Below are 27,163 nucleotides of genomic sequence, written 5' to 3'. Positions count from 1 at the left end.
TTTGCATGTTCTCCCTGTGTTTACGCTGGTTCTCTCCGGACACAGGCTCCTCCCACAGGCCAAAGACGTGCGATTTGTGGGATTAGGTTAGTTGGCAACCTGGCAGGGTGTGCCCGCCCCTCGCCCTGTGGTTGCTGGGATAGGCGCCAGCGACCCTCACAAGGATAAGTGGAAGAGAATGGATGGAGAAACGAAGAAGCTGAAATAAAAGAATTATTCATTTATACCCCTGGGAGAGCGCTGAGATCAGCAGGCCAAATGCTCCTGGTGCGACCTAGATCTCGGCTCAAGACCAGATGTGACCGCGCATTCGCCGCTGTCGCACCCTAGCTCTGGAGTAACCTCCCTCTAGCTATTCGGGCGTCTGATTCAATTCAATCTTTTAAATCTCGATTAAAACGTATTTGTTTAGCCGTGCTTTCCCCGCCTCCTCAAGCCCACATTTTTGGTGTACTGTAAGTTATCTTTTTCGCTTTATTAATATTTATAATGTTTTAACCTTCAGCCTTTCGGGTTGTGCCTACTACGCCTGGTGTATTATTGGTTAGTTATGTCACCCGCCTGTTAGTATATTTGTGTTTTGTATTTGTATTTATTATTGCTCTAACTCGTCCTGTGAAGCACTTTGGCATACCTGTGGTTTTTTAAATGTGCTATATAAATTGTATTGTATTGTAAGAACGTGAAAGGAAAGGCAGGACTCGTGGTCCGGATGATGGACATCATGTGGCAAACATGGTGGAGGCAATGTGACGATATGTGAATTTACTAATGGAGCAGGGTCACCTGCTGTATTTTTGGGGTTGACTCACAGTTCAGTTTAATAAGGACCCAAAACATACTGTGAAAGCAGGCCAAGAGCTTCTTAAGCTATATAAGCAATAGCTTTATTTGTTTAAGGCCAAGTCTGACGGATGACGGAGTTAATGTTGGATGATTCATGATAATAACAACTGCATTGTTTTTCTTGGCCAAAGGAGCTTGCAAAGAAAAGCGTCTGGACTTCTTTAAGTTACTTGAAGACGTTTCACCTCTCATCCGAGAAGCTTCTTCAGTTCTAAGGTCAAATGGTGGAGAGTCCCAGATATAAACCTAGTGGGAGTATCCCCCCCCTTGGCCTTAGTGCATTAATTATCCTGTAATCTGGTTTGTGTTCTCAGCCACATGTGATTTCTTCTTGTTTAACATCATTTGTGGTAAATTAGAAGTTTTTCCAAACAACGAGTGATGGTCTACTTCAAGGGATAATCTCGTCTCTTTCTGCTGTGCCAGATATTTTAATTTTGTCTATCTTTCTTTGAACAATACATGTAGGGAACTTCATGCTGTGCAGTGCAGGGAACAGCTGTAATTGGCAAACGCAGGCATGTGGTCAGGTGCTGATTTAGGGAGCTCTTGATTTGCTTTTGCTGTGGGTACTGTTGGTGGAAAGCACATTTTCACTATCATTTAACTGCGTGACGCTAACATTGTGATCCAGATTAAAAGCACTCATCAGGGGACATTTTATATTTCCATGTAAATAACCAACAATACTGGAGAGAGAGTCCAGATGTTACCTGTGAGTAACCACGTGACGACGAACTCACTTTTAAATATGAATCCTGGACCAGGCTCAGGGAGTGGCAGCCATCTGCCGTTACCTGTGTGTGGTGAGAAGGAAACAGTGGACCTGAATAAAGCCAGGAAGTTTCATGGATCATGAAGAATCTGATAAACAACGAGTTTTAAAATCTTTAAACCATGAAATATTAAGCTGTGGCATTTAGCCCTAATAAACACGAGTCTAAATCAGCTGTTGTCTCATTAAAACAAAAAGATTACCAATATGAGTAAATGTAACCATTTTTAGGCTGTATTTAGGCAGTTTCTATATGGATGTCTGTGTATAAGTCTATGTGTGAAAACTGTGTCATTTTATAGGAAAAGGGTGGCAGTCATTATAGTCCACTAAGGTAAATATGCTTGAGGATGAGTGTGCATGTCCCCACTATCTCCAGTGACTCTCCAGTGTTTGTTCCGACGCTGCAGCCACTCGTCCGTGCTCCGGTTTATTAGAAACGAGAGGCTGAGTGGGTGGATCAGCCTGAACGTGGCTGCGTGCTCTGCTTTAAGCCACTCGGCTAATCTGTCTGTTTGCATTTCTAATTTGTGTGTGCGTGTGTGTCTGATCAATGCAGGCACTGATCACAGCCTTAACATGGAGAGTTCATGTGATCGCTGGTTTTGTTTTGTCTCAGTCGACACACAGCAGAGCTGAGCCACCTCTGTTTAAACTGAATCACAATAAAAAGAACGAAGGACCTCAAGACGAGCAAATGTTCCTGACTCACTGTTGAAGGCAGTGAAAACACCTGTAAAGCACAATGACAGCAGATGATTAATATGATTCAGCTTCAGAGTAATTGGTTTGCCTGTTGTGCTGTTATAAATGGACAGTTCCTGGAATCGCTCTATTGCAAACGAATTGGAAAACACTCTCTGACCGCAGGTCCAGTGACCAGCCTGATTTCTCCCGAGGCTATTTTGTGGTTCCATCCTGGCGCTGTTACAATTAAATAAAGCAGCATAATGAAGTAAATCTCATTTAGCTGTGAGAGTCCACCAAGACAATCAGCAGTTGTCGCAGATTTGTGCTACAGATATCGATTGTCTGTAGGAATAACAGATGGGCGCTCTGGTTAAGATGAGGCTTTCCTTAAACCACTTCACTCTGCAGCAAGCTCTCCTCATTTCACTCAGTGTGTGCCTGTGTGTGAATGATGGAAAAGCCACCGTAAAGCAGATTTATATCACATTCATAAAGCTGATTTATATCAGTGAAAAAGTCAGCGATTGAGTGTTAGTGTTAATTTATGCTAATGCACCACTGCAGAATTCACTAACAGGGCTCGCAAAATTTCAAACCCCCTGGTTGCCCTTCGGGCAGGCACTCTTCAGTTTTTGGTAGCCCAAAATAAATTTAAGTAGCCCGAATAAAAAAGAGAACAATGTTTTGAAAGAGACAATGATGTTTTGTTTCCTTTACAATATTATATACTAAATTATATTGTAAAGGAAACAAAACATAAATCAAAAAATTGTTCAAACACAAATTACAACAACTGTATAAAAATTCCAATCAACTCAAATTGGTTCTAATTGAACAGTGTGCTGTTTGGACTGAGCCCTCCTCACCTCCCAGCCTTATATATTAAGAACATATCGTATTTTCCGCACTATAAGGTGCACTTAAAATCCTTTAATTTTCTCAAAAATCATCAGTGCGTCTTATGTATGAATTCTGGTTGTGCTTACTGACCTCGAACCGATTTTATGTTCTACACGGTGCTCAAAAATCTGTCAACAATGTTTTAGTCTGACTTTGCTAAGCTACGAAGCCGCACCGCTTGATGGATTGTTGGAGCATTACAGCTACCGTACTCAGGAGCCTCGTGGAGTAATCTGGGTCCTAAACTCCGTCCCATTCAGGTCCCAAAGTCAAACGAACACTGCGGCATCACTGAGAGTTAAAACCTAAATTCTTTAATCTTTAATAAAATGATCAGCGTTGCTGCTTTACCAGGTGTAACAATGAAGTTTAACATCCAGGCATCCATGAAAACAGAATTGATTACATTTAACAGAGTTAGAAGTTAGCAGGAAGTTAGCTCGCTAGCTTCCACCTAAACATGATATAGCATGTTCTGACTGAGAGATTTCTGAGAAATTCAAACGTACAGCTCTGCTATCACTTCCAACATAAATGAAGACAGAAAACTAAACAGCAGTGACGTTTGTAGGGTTACTGAAGTTGGGCTAGCTGGTAGATAATGATGTGCTACGTGATCGCTAGCGACACAGCTATGTTAGCATAAACACAGTGAAGCTGGAGGATGAACACTAACACTTTTCCACTCGATAAAAGTTAACGTGAAGGTTCCTGATGGTTAGAGACAAATGCAATCGCATGGCAGGATGCTGTAAACGGACTTCAGTCAGGAGAACAACTGAGATAATCCATCCACAATACGAGGTTAGTCATTAATATACTGCAACAACATGGGAATAGAGCAGCTGCCAGAGGATTCAGCATTAATGAATCAATGGTACGGAAGAGGAGGAAGCAAGAAGGAGCTGAGTAAAGTTTGACTTATCTGACTCTTTTGTTTCGCTTAATGCGCCTTATGGTCTGAAAAATACGGTATTATGTATATTTTTTTCTTCGACTCCGAGTTCCCAAGGAAGCACAGTGCAGGGAACAAACTGCACATGGCAGCTTCAGTAATCCCATGCTGGAAAAAATAGCACCTGGCTTTACAATTTTGTAACCCATTGGCTAACTTAGCCTCTGGGAGCAATGGCTAATTTATCAGGTCTTCTGTTGGAGCCAGCAGATATTCAGCAGAAGATTTCACACTTCCCCCATTACCCCCCAAATACGAACGTTAACATGCAGAGTAGTACAAAAATGAACCTAATTCCTAAAAATGTGGGGTTTTGGTGCCCCTAGGTGTCTCCATCCCAAAGGCCAGTTCTGTTTGTATGCTAACAAAGCCTCGATGATGCAGTTTAAGACCAAGCCTTCAACCCCCCACCACCAACAAAACACTGGATTTAAAAAAATTGGCTTGACCCCCAAGGAAAGGTGTTCAGATCCAGAACACCAGCAGTAACAGAATCAAGAAAAGACAGCACGCTGATGTAAAAGATGGGATTGTTACCAAACATACAGTACAGACAGATACAGCTTCAGTATGGTATAGCTATCTCAGGGGCCTATGATGTGAGAGGCATTTAGACACAGTTTCTGAATTTTAACATGAAAAGAATACACAAAGCCAGCATACATCGCCCACTGTTTAAATGAGAGAACAGAGGAAACATGACTGAAAGCTAGAAATATAAATCCTTTCATTTAAGGATGCCAGAACAAAACCCTTTCATTACATTAAGCATACTGCAGTTGCTTTACAGCATCCAAACTGATTAAAAATGTATGAAGAGCAGCAACAGAAAACAGGCCGGCTTCTTTGTAAAGCTGCCTGTTTGCTGGACTGCAGCCATGTGTGAAGTGTGTTTAAGGAGAGATTTTTCCCTTCAACACATATCCGAGTGCATCGAGTCAGCCAGCTGTTTAGCAGGAAGACATGGTGGGTCAGTAAATGGAAGGTCCTGTGAACAGCAGGTGATGATAGTGGTTGAGCCGTGGCCTCTCAGAGGCTGCAGCTCGTATTGCCTGGTGATTCATCCATCAGCCCGGTGCTCTCTTCACATGGTAATACCCTGACAGAGTGTGTAATGCAGGTATGGGACCACAGAGTGATGACTGCTTTTGTCTGACTAGCGGCTCAGCATTCACTCACTCTGTGTGTTTATTAGCAACATATTGGCCTTTCAGAGCTGGAGCTGATTGATTTTGCACGCTTCTCCTTGCAGCTTCTGTCTGGGGGGGCGGGGCTGTGTCACTCAGTCCCGCCCCTAGAGGAAAAAGGAAAGCACTGCGTACATTCAAATAAGGTATTTTGCTTATGAAGGCTTCTAGCCGGGAGAAGTGAGCCAGAAGCAGCTCCATGGCAGCCATAATAAGAGCTGTTTGAATTGTCCAAATGCTTTGGAAACGAGTGACAGTGCTTCCTTTTTTTACCTCCTATAACTCAGAGCACACTGGACCATCTTTTGTCAAAGGACCATCACATATTTGCAAAAGTGCTCTGACGTCTCCGAAAACGTCAGAGCACTTTTGTGGTGTCTTGATAAACTGAGCAGATATTTGAGGTTTACACAGCTACATTCTCACCTGAAAATATGTTGAACGTTTATTTTGTGACCCAGAAAGCGTAATAAGAGTAATATTAAAACTGCTGCCGCCATTGTTGGAAACTGTAATTGGCTGGGCCGTGCTCTCAATTCTGGGATAGGTTGGGCCACAAAGGTCACACCGGACCCATCCTTCAAATCTGGGGAAAAGGAGGACGCATTTTGAGGAGTCTACGACTGTGGACAGCCTTCGTTGCATTGCTGTGACGTAATCTGCCTACAAATGCAGCCTCAGCAGGATACAGCCTATGAATTTGGACACGATACGATACTTCTTCTTCTTCTTCTTGGGTGTTTAACGGCAGCTGGCATCCTTGTAGATTCATTGCTGCCATTTACTGTTTCAGTCCGTTATACTAATGCTACTTATTCCTTTCAGGATCTTTTTTTTTTTTTTTTTTTTTTGTGTCCCGTTTGGATCTTTAGCCATCAGAATTGTTGTCTTAAGGCCAAGAAAGATGCCAAGCGGATTTATTTTACCAAGTGGATCATCATGGCCTTGCCATATTGGTCCATTTGATTGACCTTTATTATAATTATGTATTTATTTTATTTTCGGTTGCTACAAACGGGACAGACGTGACTGGGGGATAGGACAGGGAGAAAGAATGAAAGAAAGAGAGGGAGAGAAAGAAAACCAAAGGGGAGAAGAGACGGTGAGAAGGGGGGGAAGAAAGAAAAACAAACAAACAAACAAACAAAACGCCTGGATCACCTGTATGGAGAAAAAAAAAACAGAAGAGAAAGCAAACAACAAAGAGCAACATAATAAAAACAGCACCATCACAATAAACTAGCTAGCAGTAGATAACAGTAGATACTAAATAATAAACGATATTGTGCAGCACGCAAGATAGACAGCGCACAATGTGCTTTGAGGCAGCAGCCAAGAAAGGTGTAGTCCGCGTCTGTGAACACCCATGTGTACACCTGTGTGCACACCTGTGTGGATCAGCATGCTTGTATTCCAAAGGTTTCTCCATGTAACGATCTGCTAGGGAGTGTGGGGAGCCATAGCCCCGTCCACCAGGGTATGAAGCAGGTATGGAGGAGATCCAGGCCCCAGATATCCAGAGGCCCCAGAGTACAAGGACCCGAGGAGGACCACCAAAGGGGGGGAACCGTGCCACCCTCCTGGGAAGAGCTGAGTAGAGCCCCAAAGGAGAGGTCACCCCGCAGCTACGGAGCAGAGGCCAGAGGGGGTTGCAGTGGCGATCTTACAAAGCTTCAAACGACAGGCCGACTATTAAATTAGTCATCTGCGATTTTGATAGTCGACGTAATCGTGACTAGTCAACTAATCGTGGCAGCCCTACATCCAACAATTCATGAAAATGGAAAAAAGAAATCATTAGTAAACCTGGTCCTATATGTTCTTCTTTCAAACTCCAGTCTTTGTTATTTTTCACAGGATGTTCTCATTTAAACGACCTGCATGAAATAACAGAGGAAGAACATTGCATTGCATTTTGCAGTCCCTCTTCTGCACATTGCAGTTTCATATTGGGAGACATCCAGCGTCACATTGTTATGGAGGGTAGTGTAAGCAGTGTGAGGTCATTCAATTCAATTCAATTCAATTCAATTCAATTCAATTCAATTTTATTTATATAGCGCCAAATCACAACAAAAGTCGCCTCAAGGTGCTTCATAGATACAGAGAAAAACCCAACAATCATATGACCCCCTATGAGCAAGCACTTTGGCGACAGTGGGAAGGAAAAACTCCCTTTTAACAGGAAGAAACCTCCAGCAGAACCAGGCTCAGGGAGGGGCGGGGCCATCTGCTGTGATTGGTTGGGGTGAGAGAAGGAAGACAGGATAAAAGACATGCTGTGGAAGAGAGACAGAGGTTAATAACAGATATGATTCAATGCAGAGAGGTCTATTAATACATAGTGAGTGAGAAAGGTGACTGGAAAGGAAAAACTCAATGCATCATGGGAATCCCCCGGCAGCCTACGTCTATTGCAGCATAACTAAGGGAGGATTCAGGGTCACCTGGTCCAGCCCTAACTATATGCTTTAGCAAAAAGGAAAGTTTTAAGCCTAATCTTAAAAGTAGAGATAGTGTCTGTCTCCTGAATCCAAACTGGAAGCTGGTTCCACAGAAGAGGGGCCTGAAAACTGAAGGCTCTGCCTCCCATTCTACTTTTAAATACTCTAGGAACAACAAGTAGGCCTGCAGAGCGAGAGCGAAGTGCTCTAATAGGGTGATATGGTACTACAAGGTCATTAAGATAAGATGGGGCCTGATTATTTAAGACCTTGTATGTGAGGAGCAGGATTTTGAATTCAATTCTGGACTTAACAGGAAGCCAATGAAGGGAAGCCAAATCATAACATTCGGATTCTCAGCACTCCACTTTTCTCTTTTTCAAAGTTCTTATGAGTCTTGGATGATGTTTTTTGTCGAGGTCAAGGAAAGTGGTTTGGAAAAGGAAGCCGTGTCCTTCTGAGCAGTTAGTTAGAAGTTAGAAGTATTTTTTTGGTATTTTTGATTTTTCTGAAAACATACAAAATGAAGAAAATCAGATATTAGAGATACTTGATGTGAGATTAAATGGATACAGCAGGATTAAGCAAAAATACAAAAACTGGAAAAAGACAATAAAAGACATGATCAAAGAGCTTACCAAAGCAGAAAGGAAAACTAGCTTGTGTAAATTAAACTAAAAGAAAGGATAAGACATAACATAAAATTAATTACTTCATCAACAATTATCACAAGAATTAACTGAGATGCTAATTTATTTTCTTAAGATTCCAGAAGGTAGTGAATGTTCGTTCCAGATTTATACATCAAACTAGAGCAGGGCGATATGACCAAAACTATTCATCACGATATACATTTGAAAATTTGCGATAACGATATAACTGACGATATAATTGACACGAGACAAAATACTTTACAACTCCACAACTTTATTAGTGCAAAAAACCATCAATGTATTTTCACTTAAACAAGCAGCTGTTTTTTATCTGCATTAAAGTTATATATAAATGTAACAGTGCAAATGCAAATTTGTTGCTGACAGTTTAACCAAAAAGCATTTCCAGTGGAAACTGGCCGACATATCCTCAGCATAACCATGTATAATATCCACAAAACTTAAAAAGAGGTTATACACACACAATACGGTAACATTATGTTGAAGCACAGCACGTATCACTCCGCGAGGCTCCTGCCTATTTTTACAGGAGATGAACCAGAATTTGGTGCATAAAAGGCCACATATCACTTTCTGATGTTTTTTGATAAGTTGTTGGCCCAGCAGGAGCCTCTTAATTTAATTTAAATTCATGAAACATTATGCCCTCCATATTTTCTGCCTCCATGGGCTGGGCTGACAGAGGGAAGAAGATGTTGGCCTCTGGCTTCGCTCCTAGACTGAGTTTATCTAGCAACACCCAGCTGTCACTGACACACACACACACACACACACAGACACACACACACAGACACACACACACAGACACACACACAGCCTCAAAGCTCAGCAGTGTTTGTGAGTATTCAGCAAACAGAAAGTTACTTTGGATGATTCACTAGTGAGGATTTAATCCTGTTTGGTTTTTTTGTTTGAGTTTCGTGTGTGTGTGTGTGTGTGTGTGTGTGTGTGTGTGTGTGTGTGTGTGTGTGTGTGTGTGTGTGTGTGTGCAGGTTCACATGAGCCTTCATTTGTGTGTCCTTTTTATCTCCATGTGTGTTCAGTCAGGCCACCGTGTCACAGGTTTCTGGGTTTGACTTGTTGTTTGTTTTATCTTTAATACTTTTATGCTGAGTTTGGAACATGAAATCGTGGCTTCGGCTCATCAAAGCCGGCCAAGCTCGCATTGATCATGATTGGAACGCTTTAAATCAACAGTCGCAGCAGGCTGACATCAGACAGCCTGTTACACCCTGGTGCGTCTTCAGGCTGACTGGTTTCTGTAGGGGACAGGATTTGATTTTTACTAGCAGGGGCGGGGCTAAAGGGGTGGCACTGCTCCCACTGAAATGTAATTGGCTACTCCTGGTGCCCCAACCCCGCACGTGTTTGTCATATCATATCAAAGTCCTGGTTCGTTTTTCTCTGGGAGAAACAGTGTTGTACTTCTCAGTGCATCGATATTGTTACAGGGTGGCTCTCAGTGCATGCTTATGAAGGCGTTACGTTGGTGCACCACAGTGTTTGCTTTGGTGTTTATTTCTGATCTCACTGTTAGTCCTACCATGCCATGCAGGATCTGAATCTTTCATCTAAAATCACAGTGGTCTCATCAGGTCAAAGCCTGTGTGTCCTGCAAACATGACACTAACATGACACTAACACACTGTTTGCCTTGAACAGTGTGTGTGAACTAAAAGTCAGCCCTGCTGCTGTTACTGAATAACAGTAAGCTATTAACTAACGTTTTTTAACTTTTTTAGTATTTGGACTCGTAACTCTTGTGAACTTGTGTCTTGTCAAGCTTGTAGCTGAGTTTTCTTGGTAAACGAACTTAACAGAGTTTACCAAGCCAGCTGGTTGCTAGCAGCACCTGGGAGCTAAGCTCTGTGAGACCGTATAAGCAGAGAAAGGTGAACGGATGGTGCAAAACGGTTTGTATCTGACTGTGTATTTAAACCCAGACAACCATCGAATGCTCTCCCTGAATGTTTAGTAACCATATAGTAGTGTTATAATTCTTATATTACATCATTTTTTAGCTAACGATACCTGAAGCTGCATTTTTCTACTTGAACAACGTTAGTTAGGCTGGCAGACTCGGTCAGACTTCTTGTCCAATGTGTGACAGCCAGTGAAATGATTGGAGCTGCTGTGGGAGGATTTGCAGTCAGTCACACGTGTAATGAATCGGCCCTCACATGCCCTGAGGCGCTTCCAGCCCTCAAACTGTTTCATTAGTGTTTGTGTCAGTGGAGAGTTTGGGGTCCCAGTGTGGCCCAGGATGTGATTTTCCAGCGTTTTACTCTGACCCCACTAACAACCTGAGGAAAACACTGGGCTGCTGTCACTCCTATCAGAGAGTGCAGGAAATGTCCCAAACAGTACTCTGTCCTGGTGTCTCTCCCTGTGCCTCCTTGTTATTGCAGAGGAGAGTGCATGCCGGGCTTTTCAGGGGTTACTACAGTTAGGATCATTTGCTTCCAGCAAAGATATTGATTAAACGCCAGTAACGCATTGATCCTGTGTGGCACATTCAGGACTGAGAGGGGTTCTTGAGAATTATAGTAATGAACACTGCTACTCTTATTTCAGGATCAAAGTCAACATATTTCATTCAATTTAAAATGTAATCACTTTATACATGATGAACTGGCAAGCACAAATAATCATTGAAAATACAAAATAAAAGCCGAGGACTTGTGCAGCAATATTATGAACTCCAGCTGGTTAATTACAGAATTAATTATGTGCAAAGGTCAGCGGTTAGCAGCGGTTCCATCTCAGGGCACGCAGGGCAGTCGCTTGGAGTGAGTACTGTGAATGACAGTGGTAGTTTCAGCCATCTGTGGGAGGAGCTTAGAGTGACATAAACAGGACACGACACAAGCTGCAGAGCAGGCAGGTTCACGGCATGCTGCGAATGCTTCAGTTCAAAAAACCAAAAAACTTTGCGAAACATTATCTGCTGTTTTTGCACACCTGCAGCTTCAGGCTGCTGCTCCCTGCTGTCTGTGTTGATGTTCTGTCTGAAAATAGGTGGTTGAACTGGGCAATCACCCACTGCTGCCCAGCTACATCTAAAAGCCCCACGCTTAGTTCTGCTCCAGTTCCCTCTGTGTAGTAGGAGGATGGGGGTGTTAAATCACACGGCTCTAAAATCACGTAGCAGCATGAGTGTTTCTGAGCTGGACATGGATAATGTATGAGCATTTACACCAAGCAGGTACAGACCATCAGACAGAGTGCAGGGTGCAGAATCTCAACCACCTCAGAGGCCAACAGGAAAACAAGCTGTGATTGTCTGCTAGCTTCGTTTTCATGTTAAAGCGAGCTGCCATTCACGTAAGATGGTTTAGATCAGCGGTCCCCAACCCCCGGGCCTCGGACCGGTACCGGTCCGTGAGTCGTTTGGTACCGGGCCGCGAGAGTTGAGGCTCAGGTATGAAATGTACAGTTTTCAGGGTTTTTATCAGTTTTCAGCGTTATTTTGTTATCGTTTTTATCGTTTAATCGGTTTTCCTGGGTCTTTTCACGTGTGTTATGAATAAATTTTCTTTTTTTCGGTACAGGTACTAGTTTTATTTTGTTGTATTTATCCGCGACACCTTAAAGGCCGGTCCGTGAAAATATTGTCGGGCATAAACCGGTCCGTGGCACAAAAAAGGTTGGGGACCTCTGGTTTAGATCACTGTCTGATGTCCTTAACCTTAACATTTAAATCTCAAAACAGTGTACGTTTTTGTGAAAACAGAGTCGACACATTCCCAGTTTGTTCTATTTTTAGAATGTATTTCAAACTAAAAATGCAATTTTAAACCAAACCATAAAAAATGAAGCATAAACGTATCTGTGCTAAGAAGCTTTTGCTCTCCTCCAAAAATAACTAGCTGTACATAAATTGCCAGGCCGACTCATTCAGGTCTGATTACAGCCAGCAGTCTTAAATCAAACGAGCACTTCAATAAACGGTTTTTAAAACGATGGTTTTAGCTGAAAGTTCGACGCAGGACCAAAGTACGGCTAATGCAAAATAAGTGCATCCATGTGAAAAGGCTTACAGAGCTGCTGCAGATGTGTGACACATTATCTACCAATGAAGAAGAAAAATGAAGTTTCCCAAAAGTGACTCACCGCTAACTCCACTAACTCCGCCCTCTGCACCGCGAGACAGACGCTCATCAAGCGGGTGGGTGAGCAATGAAGCCTTCTACTGCAGCGTTCTGGATTAACTGAAGGCCTTTCAGGGAGCTTTAAGGACAACTGTAATTAGCGCAGTAACAACAAATGCACGGACTGCTTTGGAGCATCAGTCTGCAGGAATTCATGATTTTAGCTTGTGCAGATCAGACGAGGCCGGCCTGTTTAAATGACATATCCTGGTCAAACATGACTCCGAGGTTTTCACAGTCATACTAGAGGCAAACATGATGCCAGAGTACATCTACAGTGAAGTGCAGGAGCAGTGGCAGTCTGATGCTGGGGGATGGTTGCTGATTAAGGGTCAGGGTGAGACTCCAACTTCGGGGAAACACGAACTCTGAGACTGTTAAAAGAAACATTTTTGCCTCAGCAGCATGAAATGAATATCAAGAGCTGGGATGGACTTGCTGCTGATGAAGGCTGGCACAGCTAGCTCTTAGTTTCAGTTCGGTTAAGTTCACTTTGTTGATGCTTTTTTTTCCTTTTTGGTTAATGAGCCAGTTTAGTGTGAAAGCTAATTGCTGAGGGACACAGCATATCAAACACTCTAAAACTACATTTGCAGAGTATTTGTGAGAAGCTTGTTAGCGTCTCTCCTGTCTTTGTCCAATGAATCAGTTTTGTGGCTGATTTAAGCAGCAGTTTGTCACGTTTTTGTTCTTGAAGGATCAAACATGGCACTGAGATTTTCCTCCTCATATGTTGACATAATAATAGCACCCACAGGACTCCTGTGAGTGCATCGGCCCAAATTGTCCCTTTTAAATTCAGTCCGTGTCTTTCTTTCTGATGGACATGAAACAGTGTGATAGATATTTACTGCAGTTTCATAAAGTTTGAAAAGAATGTGCTTTAAAGCAACCGCGTTGTTGCATATGGTGAGGAGCTCGTACAGAAGATCGTTCTGCTGTTTGTAGCTTGTTTGAGTGTCAGAGACGGCTGCAGGCTGAGAAGCCTTTAATATTTGTCAGGAACATACTGTGCGTTTATAACACTGACATGTGTTTGCAGTCCCATAACGATCTCTCACACAGAGAAGACTCTGTTTTATTCAAGCCTTTCAGTTTCCTAGCATCTGAATTTTTTGTGGGCCTGACAGTTGAAGTTTACTTTAAGATGAAGTGTTGAGCTTCGCTCTGTAAAGGCTGGATCGGTGTGGTGAGGCTGCTGAGGCCTCGGGCTGCACAGTCTTCCTCTGATGGAGGGAGACGTTTCTGCCGGACTTTCTTGGTTTTGTCCGTGGTCTCTCTACTGTCCTCTTCCCTGTCTTCTCTTTAACCTCAAACCAAAACTGGTCAAGGTCAAAACGACTCATTTAAGTCTCTTGTTTTTCTCCCCACCGTGATAGAGAGCGTGGCGAATCGTACTTTAGGACTTTGGTTACTTTGTGAAGTCCCTTGAAACAACCGTTGTCATTAAACCCTGAGGACATGAATAAAGCTGCATTGAGAGTTTGTATTCATTCATTGTGTTATATAACACTCTCCTTTTGTGCCAGGCGCAGCAGAGATGGTGCTGTTAATGGTTCATAGTTAGGAGAACAAATCAAACAGCCACAGGCTTCAGAAACAGAAATGTATACGATTACACTCAAGCTGTATTCTCATGTGTCCGACACAACAACGAATGTTGTAAATGTTGTCGGTGCGTGCATAGATTTACCAACAGTTACTGACAGCATACAAGCAGACGCTCGTTCACACAGTCGTCGCCGTTTCCCTGCCGCCGCCACAGCCGCCGCCACAGCCGTCGCCACAGCCGCCTCTCGTAGCTCTCATCGGTTGCTATTTTTCGCTCGTCGTCAGTGCGTCAAACACCCTCTACCTCTAACACCAGTCAAAATAAAACGTGTTTCTGTCAGCTGAGAAGTGAATTAATTAACAGTGAATGAGAAAAATAAGCTGAATATTTTGCTCCATGTCACACAGAGATGTGTCTAATGTTCTAACTTCATACGTTGAGGACTGTTGGGTAGGAAGTCCTGAACTTTGATAGAAATGAAAAAACTCAGTGAAATGTTGATTTTTAATGCATTTACCACACAGCAGGGAAGCAGCTCAGTATTTTACTGAAGCATGAACTCTACTGAAGTTAGTGGTCCCCTGACTTTTCCTTCAGGGCTACCAGCGAGTCTCCGTTTCCCCGTCAGCGTCTGTGTTTGTTCACTGCCAGAGCCGAGCGGAGGTTCAAAGAGCTTTCAGCCCCACAGACCTGCTGATGAGTCTTATTTATAATCCAAGACAGTCCAGAGCACTGACGTTAGTCAGCTGCACTGATTGTCACTGTAACCTATGAGAAAGGAAATGAAATCAGTGCTGATTATGGCTGGACGAGAGCCACAACCTGCCTGTTGCCTGGTGAATGAGCTCCACATCCTGGTGTCTGTTAAGGAGACGCTGCTCTATAAAAGCAGTCAGGTCTTCTTTGGCTCACCGTGTTCTCACGTCGAAGCTTCCTCGGCTACAAAACTTTATATTGCAGTTGGAACCATGTAGCAACTTTCACATGTTGACAGTTGAACGTAATTGAAATGCAACGATTCTGATTTGTACACATTTTCATAGAGATGGTTTGTGATTACCCTCCAACAGTGACACACTCACTTTACTCCTGGCAGATGGTTGATGCGCTGTTTAACCCACGAGGCAGTAAAGCAGTTCCACGTTCTTCTTTCCAGATGATTTTTGAGGAAATGTAATCAAATGTGTTTGTGAAGGGATTAAACAAGCAGTTTAAAAAGGCCGGCTTGGACCATTTTTCATCATTTGCAGAAACGTGAGTCATTAAAAGTGTGTAACGCTGACTTGCGTGCCTGATTGAGGACAGACTGAAGATATCACAGAAACTTTGCTCTGGGAGAGGCAAACATCACAACATTTCACATCAACACATTTCTGTGTTATCACATTCCTTCTTTCCACCGGCCTGTTTGGCTTATTAGTGCGTGTCAGAAGCAGCGTTTGGACAGAAACAAAGCTTCAGCCCCCCCTCTCCCCAGCTGGGGTGGAAGAAGCTGTTCTGGATGCACTGACTTGTTGTTAATGTGCAAGCTGTGATGAGCTGACATTTGCCATTGACAGCTTTGTTCTGCATGAGTGTGCTGTGTCTGCTCACATCACACTGTCAACAGAGTTGCACTGATTTCTGGCTAAATGCAGTCACAGCATTGCGCTCCTCCCCCGGGCATCACAGGAGCCTCTGTGAAGGTGCGCTAAAGCTGGCAAGCACACAAAGAGGAGAGCGTTGCATGGTCTTCCTGCAGAAAGCTGCTCCCATCTCTGCTTTACTCCTGCAAATCCCGTCTTCAGCTTTGGGATTTACAGGCTGGATAAACTCTCGGGCCAGGTCCACCAGTCTCTCCTCAAACGCTCATCTAAATGCGACTCGGGTTTTACATCAATTTACTCCGTTACTTTTTTCTTCTCTGAAATTCTCCTGAAGCGGCTTTGAAGAAAAAAGCCACTGTGATTGGTTGTGTCCAGGTTTCATCGAGTGCTGAGTTGTTAATACTTAGGAAGACAGCATAAGTGGGATAAAACATTCCCTTTGTGCATTAGTTTCAGCTCTCCCGTTGTGTTGCGTTATAGATCAAGCCTTCTCGTTTACAGTGCCGGCTCTTCTCTAAAAGCCTGAAGTCACAGTTTAGTTTAACTTGAGCCCAGCTGATGGAAGGAGAGTCAACAAGATTTATCAAGAAGGAGCAAAAGTTTTAAAAGCTATTTGGAGGTGAGATTGTGGGCACGTCAGGCTAACTGATGTTGTCTGTTGGTTGCTGCCTGCAGCTCTGCATCGCCCTGCCTGTGGAAACCATTCAGGTCCTCAAAGAGTGCCAGTCCAGTGCTGCATAAGCCTCGCGTTGCTCCTTTCTGTACCCACAGACATCTAAAGCTGGGGGCCTGCAGGGGCCCTCGGCAGACAAGCTTCATGATCACAGATCCTCCCCAGTCTGAGGCTTCTTCTTTCCCACAGATTACAGTATCGAGTCAAATATCGCTGATTACATGTGCTGCCATAATTAAGCAGCTCTGCTGTGAATGTGCAGCAAAATGCACAAATGTCATATAGATAAAGCAGAAAGTATAACTGATTAATAAAATATCACCTGTTTCACACACACAGTGTAGACAGCAGTTATTAACTAGCAGTGAAATTCTGACAGCCCCATGCTGGACGAGAAAAGTGTGTCGCTGTGTCAGCGCATGAGTTATTCATGCTGTTCGTCTGAATACAGATGAAACGGTCACAGTGAAAAGCCTGAATTTCAGCAAAAACTGAGGAAAGTTTTGGAGATTAAACCGTCTGTGACGTCTGTACAGGACGAGCTGTTTCAGTGGGACAAAAGCTGCTGCAGAAAAACAAATGTTTGTCTTGGCCTGCACACATCGCTGATGCCGGTGTCTGTCTTCTCTCTTCAACAGTGAGCTTCCTGGACTGCGGCGGGGGGAAAGTCTGGTTCCAGGTTGAAGATAAACATGATTTCAGTGTGAATGAGGACGGTGGGGTCTACGCCCTGCACCACCTAAACCTGCTGGGAAAGGCTGTGCTGGTCTACGCCCATGACCTGCACACGAAACAGGTCTGGAAGGCCAGAATTCATCTCCGTGTTCATCCGAGCAACAGCACTCAAACTGAGGTAAAAGCATTCAAAGGCCTTTTTAAAACTTTACAGTTTTCATGTTTTTGATCTTCTCATATTTGTCTCATATTTTGATAACGGAGCTCCGACCCACCGAAACAGGCCGACTCACCTGACTGTACAGACTCATGAGGAACGCTGTTAGCCAGTTATGAAGACGGGAACTGTCCATAAAGGACAAAACTATTTTTATACCAGGCTGTAAACATGTAAACATGGGGCCTGACTCACGCTTGGAGCCCGTCTGTGCCAGAGTGTCAACCACAGATGAATTAGGTCTGATTAAACCAGGTAAACAAAATGTTTAGGAAACCAATAAAGGAGAAGCTCTGCTAACTGTGCAGATGATTGGTCCAGCATCACCATGACCAAGCCGAGGCAGCCAGACAGCAAAGCAATGACATGCATGCGCCTCAGCTCCGATCATCATATAGTCCACGTGTTTGAAGCTCGATGATCTAAGTGTGTCACAGCAGGCTGACAGTCGAATCTCTAGTTTTGATTCTTTTATTGAATAGTTTGAAAGTTCTTCATCTACTCAGGCAGAAAAGCAGAATCGCAGTCCCTTTTTGAATAATAATGACTTAATTAACACATTCAGAACGCGACAGTGTTAACACATACCTGTATGCACGTCTGAGGAAGCCAGCATGTGAGAGAAATCTCCCCCCTGCTTCAGCATGAACAGATATAAAATCACAGCTTTTGCAGCCCAGCAGGCGTCTGAGGTTGGCCAAGTGCTGATTGCAGAGACAAAGCAAGTCAAACAGCCATCTGTTAGTTTGTTTCATGTACAACAGTGATAATAAGGCCCTCTGCATGTATTTAGACAAGGCAGCAGCTTTGATTGGCTGTTCTTATAAACAGGGCCCAGAAATAGCTGGCTGCCATATGCTTTAGCTGCTATCAGCATCACTCGCTGCAGTCGGCGAGGAGGAGAATCACAGAGGGTGAAAGGAGCTGTCAACAATCCTTCGTAAGGAAGACTCATGAGGACGAGCCATCGCAGCTAACAGCCAGTCATTTGCCAGCAGTGTCAGCATCGAGGCCTTCGGCTGAGAGGCAGGACCGGGGTTGTTATCCAATGGAAGTGTGGAGTGAGACAAACAGGCGTCACATTTGCAGCTCGCCAGGCTCCACATGGCTGCAAATCGAGCCTTTGACCTTTGCTTGTTTTGGAAAAGTTAGACATCGCCGTGTTTATTAATCCCTGCAACGTTACAGTAGATGTCAGAATAATCAGAGACTTAACAGGGACGGTACTTTGTGCTGTCCACAGAGTCAGCTGTCCGACTAAGAAGGATAAGCAGCCGTATTCATTCAGGTCAGCTGACAGAGTTGAAGACGAAGTTGTGAATCGGCAGACGGGGAGGGGGTTACTCATCAGCATCCCTTCTTCTGTTGCTTCACCTGGAAACCTCTGCTGAATCAAATCAAATATCACAGCGGTGAAAATGATGCAGAGGAACAAATTATAGAGTGACGTGTTATACAGATCTGCTCAGACAGGGCCAGACTCACACGAAGCCCAAAGGACAGCAGCTACATAATTATCATATAAATATGCTGAATTGCACAAGTGTAATTACAGCGTGGACTCTGAGCAGAGAGGAGGCTCAGTGTGCAAAACAGCACCACCAGTCCTGGTGCCGTGCACCTCTCTGCCACCAGCGTCACACAGGAGGCTGTGACGGCGTGATGTTGCTGGGCGAGTGGTTGGTGAGGTTAGTCATGAATGATGCTGAGGAAGAGTGAGCAGGAACCTGAAAGATGAAGAACTGACAGGCAGGACACACAGTTGGCTGGCACGCACACACACGTACACGAACACTCACACACATATATATAAGAGTAAGAAGAAAAATGATAAAACTAGAGGACACGTTGACCACTAAAGCTGATGAACGCTCTGCCTGAGATGAGCCAGCCTCCATAATGTTGCACGTATCCATCGAATGAGTCACACGTCCTCTCTGAAGCTCTGTTTCATTTATTTTCATCCCGTTCACACATTTCCACGTCTTCTCCTTTCATATTTTTGATCATTGCTAAGAAATGAGAGTTTTTAACTCCACACATATCAAATCGTTGTTTTATAAAACAGACCTCTGTGTGAGAGTGCATGTTGCTCCTGCACAGACCAGCTGGTTTCTAATGAGAAGAGAAATAAGAAGAAAGTATGAACTCAAACAATAAAAGTGCTCCAGATCACTTTGAATCGTTTATGCAGGCGTTTTTTGCAGTGATGTCAAATCAATCGTGTTTGCTATAAAAATGAAATAAAATGTTGGAAACACAGAGGAGTAAATCTGCTTCCTCTGTGACCTCAGATGATTCTTTGCTCTGCTGCCTGAAATGATGCTTCTGTTCAGTCAGTGCTGCTAGTGATATATGAACATAATTTATTGTGCAGTGTATCATATAAATCCATTGTACTGTATGTCAGAGTATTCTTGGTATAACATTTAATTGAATCAGGTCCTGCAGAGAGTAGCCCTCCCCATCTCCAAGGTCAGGGGCTGCCCGGCTCCTGTGCAGGTGCATTGTGGGAGAGTAAATGAGAGGCTCCTTCCTTTTTTTCTTATCGTCGTCTGTGAGGCCTGCAGTGTCACTGCAGATCTGTGGCTGCAGAGGACACACACACACACGCCCACACGTGGTGACAGGTGGTGGTCATTTATCAGGCAGACTATAATGAGAGCATTAATCCAAGCCACTGGAATGAGGTCAGAAATACCCTGAGTCACCGAGCCGTCCCTGCGCTGTGTGTGTGTGTGTGTGTGTGTGTGTAACCCTGAGCTGAATATACACGATGCTTGTTTACTGTCTCTGCAGGTAAAGCCCAGTGATGCAACACTGACTCAGCAGGTACCAGAGATCTTGTTTCCATGGCGCAGCGTGGTTGTCAGAGGCGATGGTACTCTGAGGCGGGTGAAGAGGGACTGGGTCATTCCGCCTATCAACGTTCCCGAGAACTCACGAGGACAGTTCCCTGAGGACCTAGTCAGAGTAAGACACACACACAGACACACACAACAAGGCCTGTCTTACAGTGGCTGTGAGGACTGAAGGAAGAAAACAGGGAAAACAAACAGGAAAATAAAGCAAAGAGCAAAATGTCTGAAAAAGATAATCAAATGTGACCCAAATGGACAGCACGACAAAATAAAGCTAATGAAATACCCAGGAAACAGGATCCTCGTTAGCCTGTTTCAACAATAAGCTAATGCAGTCTGGCAGAGTACTATAGCAGCTATGCACCAGCATACTGTGTATAAGACATGGATGTAGTGATTAGTTTTTGATGTCCATAATGATATGACGATGATAATCCTGCTGATATTTAGTGTATGATGCTGTCAGCCAAGCCTAGCCTGCTTGGTTAGCAGCCATAAATGTGCAGCTGCATCCCAGAGCAGCGTTTCCCACGAGTGTTAGTGTTTGTGGACCAGAGGAGGGACACAGACAAGAACATTTATGATTGACATTAACAAGTTTATCCTCTGAAAATATTTTATTTTCCAAAAGCTTTGTGAGATATACCTAAAGAATAAACCAGCTAGCTCTCAATGAGTCTCATATTCTGTGGTTTAACTTCAGCTTCACTAATGAGCTCAGCTGTCCTCGGACACCAAGCAGCTGACGCAGCACCAGCATAGCTGCAGCCAGTCGGACACTCGAGACAGGAAGCAGCTAGCTGGTTAGCAGCGACTGAGCTGAACAAAAGGAAGGATTGTAAACTAGTAAATCCAACTAAGCACACATATGCCTACAGATAGACAGATGCCTGCTAGGAGATCACACACTGGAAACACTGCTGCACAGACTGAATAATCAGTACAATCAGCCATGCAGCAAGCTGTAATATTTCTCACATAATTGCATTAAAATATGCAAAAAGCAGCAGCAGCAGCTTCAGTTAAGTGACTGACACTACATGACATTAGATGCGGCGTGGACTGTGATGGCACACATCTGTCACAGCAGCCCCAAAAACATCAGCTTTCAGGTGGATCGTAGAGAAGTTTACCATTAATTCACAAATTTACCAAATATGTTCATGAACTTTGTCTTAAAAGGTAAGAGATGTAAGTTGGTCTCAAACAGAGTATTTTAACAAGAGTCTGTGTGGAATCACTGGATTGTGAGTCAACCTCAGCTGGTCCAGAACAAGAAATCATCATTTCTCAGCCCTGAATGCTGCAGCGTGCACTGAAAAAAGGCCATGTTGGATTTACTTGATTCGGCAGTGGACACTGGATGCACACAAATGTTTTGCTTTGGCAGAAACTTAAATGAGTTAAATCAACACAACGTATTCATATTCAATAAACCTGTGTGTTTTGTGTTCTGAAAATGTGATTGAAACATGTTTAGATGAAGTAAGTTGAACTCTTGGATTGTTGTAATCCTTCATAATTTTGTCATTTTATTTCAACACTATTCAATAACTTTTACCCCAGTGCTACTTGGTCACTTAAATACCACATGTTGTCTTCATATTACATAATGTTCTACAAAGTCTAGAGTCTGGTTAACATAAAAATTGAAGGGATCTACAACAACTACCATCCTCCTGTCTTTAGCCTGGTTGCAGGGGCATAACCGTAGAGCGATGGGGTACACCCTGGACAGCTCACCAGTCTATCACATAGAGACAAACATCCATTTGCGCCAGATTGTGGATTCGAACCCAGGACCTGCTTACTGTGAAGCAACAGCACGAACCACCACGCCACCAATCCTGGCTTATCAAAAATGGAAAGCTATGATTTCAAGGCCATGTTTTTGTCCTTGACAGGTTTGACCACAATAAATAGCGCTGGCATGCACGGGGTGTGTAGGTGTCTGCCTCCAGTGATTTTCCTGTGGTTTAAAATCTCGTGTGGTCTTGTGAATTTCGTGAGTCCAGCAGCTAACCACTCCTACTAGATTGTATCAGGTCACCTCAACAAGAACAAATGAAGTTGTTGAATTTCGTACAGATCCTACATGATTCAATTACGTAAAACTTTTGTGTTCAAATTACAAGTTAGACTTTTCTAATATAACGACCACCCAATTTACTTTTTTCAGTAAACCAAAAGAAGTAGAGGCGGCTGCTCGACTTGACTGAGATGGACGCCTTCCTCAAACCACGACCCAAAGCGCGCGAGACTGAAATCCCGTGCGAGATTTAACATCGCTATATTATTGACTTACTTCACTCGAACATGATATGATCAATTTAATCTACCCGCTCTGCATAACATGTAGTTTCTACACTATATAGTTACACTTAACTTTAAAGCCTGAGGCACTTGTGTTAAATACACGCAAGATGCTTACATAAATCCAAGAGCCGGCCAATCCCTTTTTTTCAGTGTGATTGGAAACGTGAAACACTTAAAGGGTCACATCCAGTGACCTCAGAGCCAATCAGAGATTTTTTAGAGAAATTTTAGAGAAATCAGAGAAATTTTAGAGCAGACATGCACGTATGAATAAAAAATGAACTCAATACTAATGATGACATCTATGAAGAGTCCAAATATGATGATAAAATACTACTAATGCTGAGTTAGATAAGTGTGCCGTGAAAAATGAGTAGTATCTGTGCCTTCAAAGCACAAAATAAAACTTTGCTCACCAAGGTCCATGTAGAAATATATAGAAGCTAAACAAATTCTGATGCTGGCCTTCTTCATTCTTCAGAAACCGTTCTTCTTCAGCACATGGAGCTGGATTCGGCTCTGTCGGGCTAGTTCAGCTGTGTTTGTGCAGAGGGTGCAGGCAGGGAGCTACACTTGGGTTGCAGAGGTGGACCATTGTTCATATTCAAATAAACTTGGTTCTATTTTCATTTAAAATATATTTTTAATTTTGATCAACAGAGATAGTTTCAGTGGTTTAGTCGGGATATGAGCAGTGCTTTCTCTACATGTTAGACTTCACGTTACAGTCAGCTACATTCTTTTCATGAATCACTTCTTTAACTCCCAAAGCTTAGTAAGAGATACAGTATCCATCATCTAAACTCTACACTTACACCGATGGCTTTCTGTGGGCTGCAGGAAGACATGAGGCTCCCTCTTTGTTCCTCACGAATCAGACGTAGCTCTGCTTCCTGTAACCCGATGACCTTTGAAAACCTTTGGCAACATTTCTTCTGACACAGTACACATGTAATAAATCACTTTAGTTTAGTTACTTTTAACAATGGCAGCCTTGCAGAGCAAACAGCCTCCACACATAATACGTAATTATTATGAAACCAGTTATGCAGCTGTGACTGCTGTAATAGAGATGAAGTAGGTAGAGAATGACAAATGCAGCTGCAGCGTTAGCCTCGCTAAGAACTATGTGATGAGATGCCTTCATTTTATCGAGCAGGAGTCTCAAACTCACACTGGTTTGATCCTCAGGGAGCCAGACACGTAGATCTGTAATCTACTTTTTTTAAGTGTAAAGAACTGTAAGTCTGTTCTAATATTTCAAAGCAGAACACAAACAGCAAAACAACCAAATGTCAACATTATTTCTTACCAAATGCACATTCAACCTAAGAGCAGCAACTTTGGCATACTGCCTGTTTGGAGCTGTGTATATGTAGGAGATACAGTGCTGTACAGTTATATGTGGCCTTTGCAGAATATAAGACTACATGCCAGTGCTGGTCCATTTCTAAATGTAAATGAAAAAAGAAATAGTCTGTGTTGTGAAAGCTCCGGCAGGTGGATATCTGTGCTCTTTAGTACAATGAGCCGTGCAGATGGAGAAAGAGGCAGCTTACCTTTCAGACTGAATTTGATTTGTACATGGATCATTTATTCTTTGCTTCTGTTTGAGTGATTTTGATGAGTGTTTTCAAACGTAGCCTTCCCTCTGCCTTCGCCCAGTATCTCCGAATAAATGCATTAATTCGGAGACGTCTTCATCTTTTTCTGAGACTTGTGAACATGTGTGTGTGCATGTCGAGTATCTTTGCAGCACCCCCTCGCTCTTTAATGCCGTGATGATGTGGACAATGTGCAGGATATTGAAGGTGCTCCAGACATCACAGTTTATTTTAGCTTCACCACAAATCACATTTCCTTTCCTGAGCTGCTTCAGGCTCCTGCTGCGTGTTGCCTGTGCAAGCCTAAAGTCATCGTGACACACAAGACACATCCAGGTCAAACTCACAACGTAGCTCCACTTTTGGTTTCATTATATTCTTACATTTAAGAAAAGATGGCAGTCGTGCTCAGCAGAAAGAAGCAGGTCCCAGAATACTGTGACAGCAGCAGACGCTCACAAAGAATGTCGACTTCAACATAGAAAGTTTGTTTTTTAATCCAGATTTGCTGTTATTTACCACCTTCACTGTTCTCCCAGCTCTGCGTTTCCTGTAGTAAACACTTCCTGTGCCCTTTGTGTTTCTATCTGTTATTTAGATCCGCTCAGACCGGGATAAGAACCGAATGCTGCGCTACAGTGTGACGGGACCTGGGGCTGACCAGCCGCCCACTGGGATCTTCATCATTAACCCCATCTCAGGCCAGCTGTCGGTCACCAAGCCTCTGGACAGAGAGCACATCTCCAATTTCCACGTAAGACTGTGGGCGTGCCAGCGAAGGTCAAAGACGGAGCAAATGATGAATGCAGTAGTGATCGGTGTGTTAGCTCCTCTGGCCGCATGTTAAACCGAGGTCTGTGGTTAATATGCGATACAAACGTCTGCAGCGTTGCGTCTCGGTTCCTTCTTCCATGTTGCAATCTGTTGCCGCTGAGCGTTCTTGCATGGTAGATATGTCATAGTGTTAGTGTGTGCTCTTCAAAGTGTTTTCTGTGGCCAGCCAAAGATGGGCTCTTTCTATTTAAGTAACTTTAAAAGTACTAAAAGTTTCACCTTAGATTACATAAAATGCGGTTTAACACCAACCCTAACACTTAGGACCTGCCTCTGGAGGCATGAGTCTGCTCCCAGTCAGCACGCTGCTCTGTGTCATCCCTCGCGTTTTCATGTTATATCTGTGCTGTCACTCTCTCCTGGATTTATTTTCTCTCATGCAGAGATGATGAAGACATTCCTTTAAAAAAGCCACTTGGTGTTTGCTTACTATATCTTCTACCGTCACAAACAGCTCCGAGAGCAGAGTCTAACCTTTTGATCTGTAGGAATGCACACACAACTCACACGGGGGAGTGGAAATCTGGAGTCGCAGCAGGTTGATTTGCATTTAAGCTGTGTGATGAATATTCATGTGATTGGATGTAGTTGTCAGAGCTAGGAGCTGGGATTGGCCTGCATGTTTATTCATGAGGGAGGCTTTGGCTCTTTGAGAGCCTCATACAGATGCACTGTAAAGGAATGACTTATCAGGGCCAATCAATACCTATATTCAGCATCTTTGACCACATTATGCTGAATAAATACATCACATATGCACCTGATTTAAACTAAGGCCATCAAAAATAAAATAGATGTTTGATTTTCAAAGTGGGAATATGTTCCTTGAAAAGTTGTTTTTCCAAAGTTTTGTGTTAGCCTTGATGGTTTTGATCTTTGAGCAGATTATTTAATATTAATTACAAAGCACTGTTTTGTAGCTTTTATGCTGAAACCTCCAGAGATGCATTCAACTACACAACAAATTGCATATAGCATGTTTTCTGCAGGTGCTGGTATAAACTTTAGGCTGCATACATGTTATTCTAAAGTAATCATCCCAGAGCATCTCCAAATTCTGCACAGTTTGGTCTTTGGCACATGCGCTGTGACCGACCAGTATTAGAATAATAAGCAGTTTAAGGGTCCTCTTTCAGTATATAGGTGGTCCACACCATGTCTGATCACCAAAGTCCAATTCCACTGACGTGTGTCATGACTGTGTTAGGCTACAGTGCACGTACCCCGTCCTGCTTCAAGGGATAGTCTGGGCCGTGGTTTAGTTGAACTCACAGTGCGCTTGAAGTGTGATCACTATGTGCAGTCAAGCACAACTCGCTTCCTGAACCACAGCTGCCTCTGCTATAATCACTGTTAGCTATTTCATTCGTTAATTGTTCTTTAAGGCATTCGAGAGGACCATATGATTCACACGCTGGTGCAAAAAGTTTTTCCAAGATGAAACAACAAAATGCATTAAAATTGCCAGGAAAGGAGTATTTATGTAACAGGTGTACAAACTGTATTGTGCACAGCGCGGTTGGTGCAGCCTGGGCTGGAGGCACAAGTGCATGTGGGTCAGTGTGTACATGCATTTCTGAAATAAATCAGTTCATAAAGGTGAAATGTTTAGCAAAACAAAATGGTCACAATCACTTATTAAGAGTAGTGCGAGTGCAGTGTGAGTGTAGTGCGAGTGTAGTGCGAGTGTGAGTGTAGTTTGAGTGTAGTGTAAGTGAGGTGTGACTGTAGTGTAAGTGTAGTGTGAGTGTAGTCCAATGTAGTGCGAGTGTAAGTGTAGTGCAAGTGTAGTTTGAGTGTAGTGCGAGTGTAGTGCGAGTGTAGTGCGAGTGTGAGTGTAGTTTGCGTGTAGTGCGAGTGTAGTGCGAGTGTGAGTGTAGTTTGAGTGTAGTGTAAGTGAGGTGTGAGTGTAGTGCGAGTGTAGTGTAAGTGTAGTACGAGTGTAGTAGCATTTCTGAAATAAATCAGTTCATAAAGGTGAAATGTTTAGCAAAACGAAATGGTCACAATCACTTATTAAGAGTAGTGCGAGTGCAGTGTGAGTGTAGTGGGAGTGTAGTGCGAGTGTAGTGCGAGTGTGAGTGTAGTGTAAGTGTAGTGTGTGTTTAGTGTGAGTGTAGTGTGAGAGTAGTGTGAGCGTAGTGTAAGTGTAGTGCGAGTGTGAGTGTAGTGTGACTGTAGTTTGAGTGTAGTGTAAGTGAGGTGTGAGTGTAGCGCGAGTGT

The 27,163-nt window shown here is 43.3% G+C and overlaps 1 protein-coding gene across 1 annotated transcript in view; it reads left to right on the top strand.

Annotated features, from left to right (window-relative positions):
* LOC146372694 (cadherin-2-like) overlaps nucleotides 1-27,163 on the top strand; it is a 101,034-nt gene that overhangs the window by 30,818 nt on the left and 43,053 nt on the right. Inside the window, exons 3-5 of the mRNA XM_084953551.1 lie at nucleotides 17,072-17,286; nucleotides 20,125-20,298; nucleotides 24,705-24,860. Coding sequence (XP_084809677.1) covers nucleotides 17,072-17,286; nucleotides 20,125-20,298; nucleotides 24,705-24,860 — 545 coding nt within the window. The remainder of the gene's footprint in view (nucleotides 1-17,071; nucleotides 17,287-20,124; nucleotides 20,299-24,704; nucleotides 24,861-27,163) is intronic.

Source organism: Perissodus microlepis, chromosome 15 (genome assembly GCF_051167445.1).
Source record: "Perissodus microlepis isolate ML-2025 ecotype Zambia chromosome 15, ASM5116744v1, whole genome shotgun sequence".
Classification (NCBI taxonomy): domain Eukaryota; kingdom Metazoa; phylum Chordata; class Actinopteri; order Cichliformes; family Cichlidae; genus Perissodus; species Perissodus microlepis.
Note: the sequence above shows the minus strand (reverse complement) of the source record. Positions and strands in the feature narration are given on the sequence as shown.